Source organism: Fusarium subglutinans, assembly GCF_013396075.1.
Source record: "Fusarium subglutinans strain NRRL 66333 chromosome Unknown NRRL66333_c0000455, whole genome shotgun sequence".
In the NCBI taxonomy this organism is placed as follows: domain Eukaryota; kingdom Fungi; phylum Ascomycota; class Sordariomycetes; order Hypocreales; family Nectriaceae; genus Fusarium; species Fusarium subglutinans.
The window spans coordinates 1-12,048 of record NW_023502518.1 but is presented as its reverse complement, the minus strand read 5'-3'; the positions used below and the strand labels follow the sequence as shown (position 1 = coordinate 12,048).

Genomic DNA, 12,048 nt, shown 5'->3' with positions numbered 1-12,048 from the left:
ATTTTTATATTAAAATATAGCTTATAGTATAACTAGAGCCTTATTAGTATAATTATTAATAGTTACTATTTAAAGAAATAGATATTAAGTAAAGATTTCTTTTATTAAAGTTACTATCTTAAAAATTTAAGGTATTTATAGTATTAAGCTAACCTTTTTTAGCTAATAAATTAAAAGTACTATTTTATATACCTTTAAAGCTAGCTAAAGAGTTATAATTTAGGTTTTCCTCTTTTTAGCCTTTAGCTATAGTAATTAATTAGTTATTTAGTATAATATCTAAGTTATAAGCTAGATATATTATTTATAGTTAAGACTTATAGCTAAGAGCTTAACCCAGCGGACAGAACTTAGAGCCAGAAGCTAAAGATGGCAAAGAAGCGAAAGATTATCTCTTCAGGACCGACTTGACCGATGCGTGTCAGCAAGTGTTCCTTCTGAGGAGATATCATGTTGGGATCTGGGGGTGGCTGGGCGGCAAAGACATCGAGGATGAGATAGGTAATGATGGCATTCCTTGCATGTCTTTTGAGTTCCAGGCTACGGGACGGTACGAGAGAGGGCGTTTGGCTAGACCAAGGGGGTATTTGGGATATCTGTTTACTCGTACCGATACCACGCATGTTCCAAAGATTGCTGACTCCAAAGGACGCACGATTCGTAAAGGATGGCGATGTACTCTCGAAAGACAACCTGCTCAAGCAGAGATCGTCAAACGTCTTCAAGCATTGAATCCACATTCCTGTAGACAGCAACGCCACATGTAGACGACTGGGTAATGCGTCGAGAATGGCCTCATTGAAGAGCCAGGTAAGCAAAGTGACAGTCGCTGCAATAATAGGCCGAACGTGGTTTGCGGGGGCTGTGGAACCGAGAACCCAGACTGTAAGGCCCTGGGACGCCAATGCAAGGCAGAATGCAACGAGAGCGGTCATTTTGATGAGTGAGGTAAGAGAGTTACAGCTTCAATCAGCACGAACGCGGAGATATTTACCTCAGTATAAGCTTCGAAACCGGCCCGTGGAGTAACATTGCCATTCCGTGCCGCGGTCGTACAAAAGTTAATTAACCCTGTGAAGTCTCAATCAGCGATGGTCCAAAACAAATGCCCATTCAGGCTTCACCGCACGGAATCCCGTATGGAGAATCACAGTTTCATTTTATATGAAGTTTTGCTTAAATCTCACATTCACTTGCAAACGGCTCCATTAACCGAAGGATCGCCCACATGCCGGTTGATAATCCCTGCAAATCGCGATTAGCGGCTCCGTCTGACGAGAGATATACAGCAAGGGGGTGCGTATAAGCGACCAATCGAAGCTTTACTCAGACGACGGCCGGCAATGAGAAGCATGTGCGTGGCGCAGTTTCTTTTTCTATTCAACCAACTCGGCTCAAGTTTCAGACACAAACTTTGACTACGCCATGGATCCAGCGTAGTACAGACCAACAAACAAACACAGCCAGACCAACGATCCAAGACCCATAGCGACTCGCTTCACATTTCTAAGAAAAGCAGCTTCGTTGACACGTGGAAACGGCTGACCCTCTGGAACACGCCTTTCCAGAAATCGCGTCAGGGGTTTCTATCCCATACTCGGTTGGTACTCGAGCAATTGCCCGGGAGGCACAATATCGTGAACCCACTGGTTATGCCTATGGTACAGTTCCTCCGAGGGGACTTGCTCGAGGTTGAATTTCTCAGCGTAGTATTTCGACCAGGCTACGATAAGGTCGCTGGAGTGAATAACGCCGGGGATCCAGTAGCCTAGGATGCGGTACCACTTTGAGCGAAGATCAATACCCAGGCCGTAGTAAGACGCGAGCCAGACCTGCGGATTTTTGCGGAAGAAGAGGATGACCTAGAAAATGTGAGTAAGCTTCAATGGAGAGCTGGTGATTCGTACCTTTGCGTCGGGGTAGATCGTGAGCATGTCATCGACGAGAGCGCTAGCGGGTGGTTCAAAGACAGCTTCAAAGCCATCGTACAGCTTCTTCAACGCCTTAAGCCTCTCATTGCGGTCTTGAATCGCAAATACTCTTGCACTTTCTTTGACGCGAGAGATTGGAGCTGGAGGATCTCCGAGGTGAAAACAAGGTGTTACCCCTAGAATCTCGAGACCTTTCTTGAGACTTGTCGTAGACGTGCGTGGGAGACCGGCCTGGGACGTTAGTGATTAACATCCACGGTGAGGAGAAACGTGCGACTACGATCTTTACGTCTGGAGTTGCTGACATTGTGATGGTGGGCTGGATGTTCCCTGCAGAGCATGAGATTGGAAGAAGTATCTATAGATGTTTTGCAGGCGTGAAATGTCACAGCGTCTGATGGACGCTTACTATGGAGCAGAGCTAGAGGCAGTGGAGCAGAGGATGCGGTTGTGGCGTGGCTGTTTGTTTTCAGGGTGAAGCTAACGGTGGCTAAATTTAAACTAAACTAGTGATGTTTCGGCCAGGGCTGATGCTCATCTTAGGGTAGTCAACTTTCTCTCTGGCTTCGTCATTGTTGTCAAGGCATGCTCAGCATCAGTCGTGATGGCGATTTATCTGTTTGTGGCCGTATTTTTGGCAGTTGTTTATCTGGTTCAACACAGAAGCTCTCCAAAGCTACCCTCAAGCCTCCCAAGACTGAAGCGTGATTCATATCTGCCTTTCAAATTACAGTGGGCGTATCTCACAGATTGCCGACAGCTTTTTGTCGAAGCGTATCAGACAGTATGTTCCCTACAAATATTATGAACGAATCTGACAGAAATAGTTCACCAAACATGGCAGAACCTGCGTATTACCTAGTATGGGCTTCAAAGATGAAATCCATTTAGCACACCACCATACCCAATGGGCCGCTTCACAACCAGACGCTGTGCTCAGCCCAATTGAAGGGTTTCGAGAAATCGACAAGGGAGACTGGAACTCTGGACATGCCAGTTACATTCAAGACCCATGGCAGAGTATCGTCATCAAGAAGGAGATGGGCCGTTTCCTTGAGATATTAGCTGCTGCCGTTGATGATGAGCTTCAGTATGCTATTCCTGAGTATATCAAACCTGGGACTGGTGATGAAGTTGATGTTTATGAGGCTATGAAGTGGATAGTGGCTCAAGTTTCGAGTCGTTTCACTGTTGGCCTACCTCTCTGTGAGTCTTGAATTCTTTAGTTCGACGGTAGCTAATTTTCAAGGCCGCGATAAGGAGTATTTGAAAGATTCGTTGGCGTTTGCAGACTTGTTCATCTTGAACTCTGGCCTATTGATCTACACTCCATCAATTATCAAGCCACTCATTGGATTTATTGTCACATTGCCAACGCGGTATAGACGATGGAAGATTCAAAAGCATATTCAGCCACTTTATGAGGAGAGAGCCAAGAAGCTACTGAATCCTGGGTTCTACGAGAAGGATGAAGAACCGACAGACAATCTGCAAATGATGATGCGATATGCCATCAGCAAGTATGGTAACCAAGTATCGCCGCATCAGATCTCTGATCGGCTTTGCCTTGCGAACCTTGCCTCATTCCATCAGACTGCGGTTGCTATCAGCAACGTTTTGATCAACATTGCAGCCTCAGATACCGAGTTTAACACTATTACAGCCATCCGAAAGGAGATGGAAGATGTTCTTGCAGAGAGCAACGGTATTTTTGACAAAGCATCGGTCTCCAAGATGATTCAAACAGATAGCATTCTGAGAGAATCGATGCGAACTCATGGCTTTGGAAACAGAGCTATGATTCGCAAGGTTGTTGCACCAGGTGGTCTCAAGACTCCAGACGGCCATTCCTTACCGAATGGTTCAACCATGTCAATCCTCTCATATCCCGTTCACCAAGATCCTGGCATCTATGAGCATCCTGAGAAGTTCTACCCTTTCAGATTCTCGAATATGAGGGCAGGTCCCGATGGCAAAGACACTAACCCGACGCTATCGTATGTATCGACTTCTTCAACCTATCTTCCTTTTGGACATGGAAAACATGCCTGTCCTGGACGGTTTCTCGTGGACTTTGAGATGAAGATGATTTTGTATCATGTTTTGAACAGGTTTGATATTGAGCTGCTTCCTGAGCACAACGGAGTTCGGCCGGAGATTCAGTGGGTTACAGAGGCTGTTATGCCGCCCGTTGGTGTTAAGCTACGATTTAAGAAGAGAGAAGCCGCATAGTATGCTATAGAACGTGATTCAGAATATCAAGATGCCAAGTTAACCATTGCGCAAATCTTATGCCGCCTAATTTAGTGCACCGTCCACTATAGATACGCTATAAAAAGTGTTCGTAAGCCAATCACGTAGGGCAGTGCACGAAACAAGGCCCTGCCTACCCCTGTACAGAGCTCAAGTGGGTAACTCTGCACATAAAATACCCAGCTCAGTGAGATTTCCTCTTCGTCCACATCATCTCACCGTGGCACGAATTGCTGTCTTTCTCTCTTATTCCCGTCCTTGGGCCCTTTGTGCCCTCGCCTTTGCCATCTATACTCAGATAATCCACGACAGGAACTATTCTATCCGACATGCTCCGTTTTATATGGGCAAGTATATGGTGGCGTTCTTGAGTGTCTGGGCATTCTACTCGGTGTTTTTGTATCATCGGTTCTTTAGTCCCTTGAGGCACCTGCCAGAGCCAAAGGTATGTATTGAAAGAAAAAGCTGAGAAGATGACTAACAGTGGCAGGGCGCGAGTTTTATTAATGGACATTGGGCAGAGTCTACCAGTCAGCCTGCTGGATTGCCATTCAGACATTGGTCAAGAACAATTGAAAACAATGGATTGATCAGATACAAGTACGTGATCTTCACTTATTTAAGAATTATACTGACTAGGAAGGCATCTATTCAACCAAGAAAGGCTCGTTGTGACTAGTCCCGAGGGTCTTAAAGAGGTACTTGGTCAGAACAGCTATGACTACGTCAAGCCTCATCTACTACGGGCAATGGTCGGCAAGATCTTGGGATATGGGCTGCTCTTGTCAGAAGGAGATGTTCACAAGGTAGTTTCACCTGTACTATACAAGACCAAAGCTGACACTCTCAGATGCAAAGAAAGAACTTGATGCCGGCATTTAGCTTCCGCCACATCAAGGAACTCTATCCAGTTTTCTGGAGTAAGGCACAAGAGCTAGTCCACGGGATCGAAAAGGAGCTCAAAGAAGAGTCAACTTCAGAGATTGATATCGTCGACTGGGCGAGTCGAGCCTCTATGGATATCATAGGTTCTGCAGGAATGGGCCACGAGTTCAGGTCACTTGCAGATCCCAGTATTGAAGACACGATGAAGATGTACGGATCGATGGTGAAGCAGAGTCGCGATGCTAAGCTCTTGACGGTCCTTCAGCTTGTGCTTCCGTCCATAATTACGGATTACTTGCCATTTCAGAGAAACATGGGCGTGTTGGCAGCTTCGAGGGCTGCGAGAGAGACATCCCAGCGACTCATCAACGCGAAGAAGGTACAGATGGCGGCTAAAGAGAAACTGTCACCTGATATCATCTCTACAGCGCTTGAATCAGGCCATTTCACGGATGAAGGGCTTGTCGATACCATGATGACCTTTTTAGCTGCTGGGCACGAGACCAGTGCTGCCGCGTTGACCTGGACAATATTCCTTCTGGCGAAGAACCATGATATTCAGGACCGCCTTCGAGAGGAAATTCGACAGAATTTTGATGGTCTCACTGACAATGTTGATGCTAAGAAGCTGGACAGCCTCTCGTACCTCCACGCAGTCTGCCAAGAATCACTGAGGCTCTACGCACCAATCCCCTCACAGTCCGCGATGCCCTCAAAGACACTCAAATCCTCGGAACATTCGTCCCCAAAGGAACAATGGTCATTCTCTGTCCATGGGCCATCAACAGAGCCCATGAACTCTGGGGCCCTGATGCAGATGACTTCAACCCTGAGCGATGGATGGCACCTGGCCAAGCCAACTCAGGCGGTGCAAAGAGCAACTACGCATTCCTGACGTTTCTGCACGGTCCTCGAGGATGTATTGGTCAGAGGTTCTCACTGGCTGAGCTCATGGCTCTTACGTGTGCGTTGGTTGGGAGATACAGGTTTGACATTGACAAGGACTATGAGGTACGGGATATAACGGATGGGATTGTGGCGAAGCCTAGTAAGGGACTCAAGGTCTCTGTAGAGGAAGTCCAGGGTTGGTGAGCATAGATCAGAGCGCAAAGTATAATTCTCGTATTCAACTACCCAGCAAAGCCAAGACTGCATGACGAGAAATGTCTCATAAGCCGACATCTGTTGGTGCTTAGTTTCTCAGTAACACAGCCAACAAAGGGGTCAAAGATATGTCATGAAGCTAGTTTGTGCCACATTTACGTGTTGATAGCAAGGATGTCGCATCCATACTTATCCCCACACCGTAAGATCTAACGTCGCACCCTATCCCTGTCAGCTTCGATAACAAGCTCCATGCTTGTAATCTAAGCGGGTAAAACACGACTCGGTGTTGGGTCAGTGTATGACTCGACAATAGCAGAGGCTTTGAGGGACTTGTTGGTCCTGGAGTCTGTTGCAGATCCGTCTCCGCAGCGCCCTTCATTCTGGCTAACTCTGGGTCGAGTTTTCGCTCGAGGTTTTCGCTCTTCTTCAGACCGTTAACTTTCTCGTATTCTTCACTCTCCCTTCAAGCCGTCATGTCGATAGCAGATGGTTCTTACGCCCGAGGCGATCTTCTAAACGGCTGCAAAGACCTCATTCCAGGTCTTGAGAATGCCTACGGCTATGTTCCCAGCCTAGCAGCTGGAATCGTCTTTTGTCTCATATTTGCCGCTACGGGGATTTATCACATCGTTCGATCGTTCCAGAAGCGAAAGGCCACTTCGTACCTCCTAGCCATTTCTTCGTACATCGAGCTCATCGGCTGGATTGGCCGAACGTGGTCGTCGAAATGCGCATACAACAAGATCGCTTTCCTCCTTCAGATCACTACCCTCGTCGTCGCTCCCATCTTTGTCGCTGCCGCCATCTACGTCACGCTGGGATATCTCATCAAAGCGGTCGGTCCTCAATACTCCGTCATAAGACCCAAGCTTTACCTTTGGATCTTCCTCGTCGTTGATGTCCTGGCTCTTCTGATCCAGGCCGGCGGTGGTGGTCTAGCTTCGGGGGCAGCGAACAAAGGCAAAGACACCAAGCCAGGCGCCAACCTTATGGTCTCCGGTATCATCTTCCAACTCGTCAGCATGACTGGCTTTTGCATTCTCTTTGCAATCTTTGTCCTGAGAACACGCGGTCTTGAACTCGCCAAGGGTCAGCGCTTCGTCATCTACGCCACCATCATATCCGTCGTGTTTGTCTACATCCGATGCATCTACCGAACGGTCGAGCTCCTTGAGGGTTGGGATGGAAAGCTGATGAAGACTGAGGGATACTTTATTGGTCTTGATGGTGTTTGTATCGCAGTTGCGATTTTAGTCTTTTGTATCTTTGATCCAGCTGTGTTGCTCGATCATGGCAAGCAGCCCGAGCTTTCTTTCAACGAGCTCAACACTGGTTCTACAAAGTGAAGCCTTCCGGGAGTCGGGACTACTGATCGGTATCAGTATAAGAGGAATGACCAGCTAAACGGCCATTGCATCATGGTGCTGAAAACTTTAGTTCATAATAAACGCATCTCGTTTATCGCCTTGTTTAACTTGCTTGGTCTTTAACAATTGTCTCATCATTCTTTTCATGCGAGTCAATGATATGAAATCGCTTACTTTCATATGAGGACGCTGTTTGATATTGTCATAATTCTGACGGCTAATCGTACATGAAGAAACCCCCCAGTTCTAGTTCTATTTCGCATGCTCACTCGTTTTGAGCCTCAGTCAACCGAATAGCCCATCAGACCAATACCGTTATGTTTTCAGTGACCCGTATCCATCAGATCAGTACCTTTGTCACCTTCTTGGTTATCAATATCAGGAAATCGATCGTTGCTGTTACTAGCAACAGAGACTGAATTGTTGTTTTGATAATAGCCTCCAATGGGCGAAAACTGTGAGCGGTCCAACAAATCTAGCGACGGATTTCCCTCATGTTGTGGTTTAGAAACACCGATGTTCTGTTGTCCCATAGATCCTATCACTGTGCTTGGATTCTCAGCTGATGTTATATTGGACTGAGGCGGATCGGAGAAGATGCCGAATCTAGTCTCCGTCGGATATCTCTGGGGTTGAGGCTGCGAAGTATCGAATCTTTGTTGGCTTATCGAGCTCGCCGGCGTGCTAAGAAACTCCATAGGCGTCATGCAAGGTTGAGGCGAGTGATTGAGCTGCATCGGGTGACGTAGAGTTCCATCACCAGGGAGCTGTGGATATGGGGCCTGTGGTGGTGGTGCATACTGAGTCACTTGTTGCTGCTGAGCCAGAGTTCCGTTATAAGGGGGTTGTGAATGAGGAGCCTGTGGCAAAGCCTGCTGAGGTTTCACGCGCTGCTTTGGAGATTGAGTTTCATTTTGAGGGGCCTGCAGGTTGGAGTCCCGTCGTGGTGGTTGCTGGGAAATGGGGTTTTGTTGTATAGCTTGATGATTGCCCTCAACGAACCGTACAGTGGGAGGTACTGGCACAAAATTCGCATGTTGTCGTTGAGCTTCATATGCGCTTCCAATGAAATGCCTAGGAGGTAGTGTTGGCGCGGGCTCCGAGACGTACGGTTTCGAGGTTCTAGATCTGTTGTCGCCACTACTCGGGGTGTTGTGAGACAAGTATATGTTGCGAAGTAGAAAGGCATGGTAGTTGGCATTCAGCACTGTGTTTTGAGCCTTTGCGGTAAGATAGGGAACCGCGATCTCCAAATAGCGTGTCCTTGGCCTTTCCATGTGCGGGAATAAGAATTCCTAAAGGTTATACCATGCTGTCTCGGGATTTTTAACAGAATTTTCCTCCCGGCATCTTGTCAGTTCTGCCTCAAGCAGAATGCCTGATTCCCCTGCGGTAGTAGGGACACATTGCGACTGATTATGCTGGCCACCATTCTTGCCTTTCGAAATATCTTCGCGGCAATTCCGGCAAGTCAAAGGGGGAGTGCTGATGCTTTCTTGGTGCCACGATTGGAGATGATCCCACAAACCCGTCATCTGTTTGAAAGGCTGGTTGGCACATTTGTGAAAGCGGATGCTATCATATTTGTGAAACGGGCATTCTATGAATCTCGGGGGTCTCTCAGCACGGGGATACCTGGGGTTGCTCGAAGACTCCATGGGGGTGTCAAGAAGATGTAATAATTCTGTGGTGTGTATTCTGAAGCAATGATGATGAAGAAGAAGAAGAAGAAGAAAAGTCAAATGAGTTCCCTGGAAGGGAAGGGTTTGCAAAGTATGGTACCAATGGCGGGACAGTTCCTTCTTTGAACATGGATGAACAGAGAAGAGGATGAGGAAAGAGAAACCTTGAGGATGCTCACTCACGCCAAAGGAAGGAAGTGAACGGCGATAAGCGATAAACCTTCGACCACATATCGAGAGGAACTAAATTTTAGAGTGAACAAGGCTAAGGTTGCAGTGATGAGACCTACCAACAGGTGTTATTCGTATAACTCCGCGTATTCTTCAAGTCAGGGACCAATGTAACATTTTGCGAAATCTTTGACGCCAATTATCAAACTGATGACATCTAATTAGGTGCTTCTGTACATCAATATCATCACATCGATGTTCAATCTAGCAAGAGAATCCCAGTAAGGGCATCATTCTATTAAAATAGGTGAACATCAGCGACGAGTCAAAGATCACTTGACTGCTGCAAACTCAATCAGTCCAATATCTGCCCTCTAAGACCGCCCTATGCGGCGACGCAAACGTTGTAGTTAGCCCACAAATTGGTGCACTTGGCACCGATAGCAGGATTCCACTTATATAGCTGTGCCATGGTAATCTTATAATAGTTCTGAATCGAAGCACAGGTCGTAGTCTTCTGTACCATGTGAAACTTCTTACAAGACTTAATGACTCCGTCCTGAACTGGAGATGGCGTTTTGACACCGTTACCAGGCTTAGTCGGAGATGGTTTCTGACCTATAACTCCAACACACACGTTATAACCAGCCCAAAGTGCTGTACACTTGGAACCAACAGCGGGGTTCCACTTGGCAATCTGTTCCATCGTAACCTTGTAGTAGTCCTGGATCGACGCGCAAGTTGTGCTCTTCTTTACCTCGTGGAACTTGTTGCAAGAAGTTGTCATCCCGGGCTGAATCATTGCAGGTGTCTCGATGCCGTTGGCTGGCTTGCTGGGTTTCGACGGGGTACTTGGCTTCCAACCTTTGGCCTTGACGCAGACCCAGTAGTTGGCTAGTAAGGATTGACATTTTCCCCCGACGGCAGGGTTCCACGACTTGAATGTTTCAAAGGGTAACTTGTAGAACTCCTCGATAGACGCACATGTCGTTGTTGATTTAACTAAGTGGAACTTCTCGCAATCCTTTGTCGTACCGTCCTGAATGGGCGACGGAGTCTTAATGCCGTTGGACGGCTTGGTGGTTTGCACTGATGTAGCGGCATTATGTCCAATAACAGATACACAGGTATAGGCATCTGTATAAAGGGCACTACATGCAGAGCCAACCTTTGTATTCCACTTGTAAAACTCTGCCAGACTAACGCCGTTCTTGGAAGCCACGGTAGCACAACCTTCACCTGAGTTTGATCATGTAGAACTTTGCACAGTTGCTGACAATACCGAGTTGGAGTGCGTCAGGAGTTTTACCTGTAAGTATTGCTGTTAGCCAGAAGGTAGGCCAAAAAGGGGTTCTTAAGAGCTTCACCATTGGGTCCGTCAAAGAGATTGGCGAGAAGCAGAAGGAGACGAAGACACGGGAACTTGTTCTCAGTACTCTGAGCATAGTCTTTGCAGTTATTCCTTTCGCTGGAACGGCAGCATCGGCTCTCGGTGGCGCCGCGATGATTGCTCGGGTAGCGCTCATTATTGGCGAGGCAGGGAGCGCTGCACTTAGCATTGTTGATATCGTCGATGATCCAGCGTCGGCTCCCTTTGCGATCCTTTGTATGCTCACTGATTCCAAAGATGTCATCTTAAAGGTTCCTAGAAAGGCCTTCAAGGAGGCAGCTGACGCTCGACGAGCCCTGAAGGGAAACAAGCTCGAAGCTTTTTAGCCTGACTTCGGCGCAAGGACGCGATTGTTCAGGATCTTGTGAAGAAGAGAAAGTCGTGTTTCTGTAAATTATAAGTATCTAGATGTACTAGGCAACTGTTTCTACAGCAGTGTTGGGCATTGCGGTTATGTGGAATGATTGTAGGCCCAGCAGACTGATTTGCCTTGTAGTTGCTGCTCAAGTGGCTCAACAATGGGCGCATCTTGTGAGTCAATTAATAAGAGTAATTCTTCCATTATTTAGCGCTAATTTGGCAGTTATAAATCAGAGAGATTAGACTGTGTTGTTCATTTCTATCCTTTAAATATATTTCCTTATCATACTCGCCGCCATGCTCGTTCAAGAACTGAAAACGTTGCGAGAGGGCATTCTCCCTCTAGAATTGGAGCCACTACGAGCTGCCGTCCGTGGAGACGCAGTTCCTGAAGAATTCCCGCATGAGTTGGTTTACAAGTGTCTGATCGCAGGCATTCGATATCACGATGGCTTCGCTATTGAACTTCGTGGTAAATCGCTACATCAGTCCTTGGAGCGGGCCTTCAGCGCCAGGGACATCATGAGTAACCGGATACCCCAGATGAGGAAGCCAGGAGACATCCCATACTGCTTTTGACACCCCGATATCCCCAGTCAAGATACTTTGCGACAGCTCTTGAAGGCCCATCCTACACTCTTCATGCGCTACAAGATCGGCCGAGCGTGTGCTGCTGGCGGATACGAGGAGCTTTACAAAGAGCTAGATCTTCTTCCTGATGTCGCCATGGCGGAGGAAGCCCGCGATAGTTTACCTGCCTCTCAAGGTATTTATGATCTGGTAATGGGCGCATAGAATCTCTACCGTGTAATAGACGATTACTGCGATAAGGTTATAGGTAGTTAAAAGAGGCTTTAGCACCTAGCGTATAAAGGTAAAGAATACCAATAAATATATATAGG

General features: G+C 47.1%; 5 protein-coding genes across 5 annotated transcripts; 1 reads left to right on the top strand and 4 right to left on the bottom strand.

Annotated features, from left to right (window-relative positions):
* Nucleotides 1–350: 350 nt before the first annotated feature.
* FSUBG_13993 (TRI7-trichothecene biosynthesis) lies at nt 351–935 on the bottom strand (the record flags this gene model as incomplete). Its single annotated transcript, XM_036678941.1, has 1 exon — nt 351–935. One exon carries the CDS (start codon nt 933–935, stop codon nt 351–353), a length of 585 nt encoding a protein of 194 aa, XP_036530549.1.
* Nucleotides 936–1,586: 651 nt separating this feature from the next.
* On the bottom strand, nt 1,587–2,238 carry FSUBG_13992 (uncharacterized protein; the record flags this gene model as incomplete). Its single annotated transcript, XM_036678940.1, has 3 exons — nt 1,587–1,862; nt 1,908–2,162; nt 2,221–2,238. 3 exons carry the CDS (start codon nt 2,236–2,238, stop codon nt 1,587–1,589), a joined length of 549 nt encoding a protein of 182 aa, XP_036530548.1.
* Nucleotides 2,239–7,866: 5,628 nt separating this feature from the next.
* Nucleotides 7,867–8,820, bottom strand: FSUBG_13990 (uncharacterized protein; the record flags this gene model as incomplete). The annotated part of the gene is made up of 1 exon (XM_036678939.1): nt 7,867–8,820. The coding sequence occupies one exon, from the start codon at nt 8,818–8,820 to the stop codon at nt 7,867–7,869; it is 954 nt and encodes a 317-aa protein (XP_036530547.1).
* Nucleotides 8,821–9,781: 961 nt separating this feature from the next.
* FSUBG_13989 (Autolysin) lies at nt 9,782–10,922 on the bottom strand (the record flags this gene model as incomplete). The annotated part of the gene is made up of 2 exons (XM_036678937.1): nt 9,782–10,635; nt 10,706–10,922. 2 exons carry the CDS (start codon nt 10,920–10,922, stop codon nt 9,782–9,784), a joined length of 1,071 nt encoding a protein of 356 aa, XP_036530546.1.
* A 521-nt stretch (nt 10,923–11,443) lies between these two features.
* FSUBG_13988 (uncharacterized protein) lies at nt 11,444–12,048 on the top strand (the record flags this gene model as incomplete). Its single annotated transcript, XM_036678936.1, has 3 exons — nt 11,444–11,618; nt 11,748–11,912; nt 11,961–11,984. Coding segments are annotated over 3 exons (364 nt in total), but the record flags the coding sequence as incomplete, so codon positions are not given.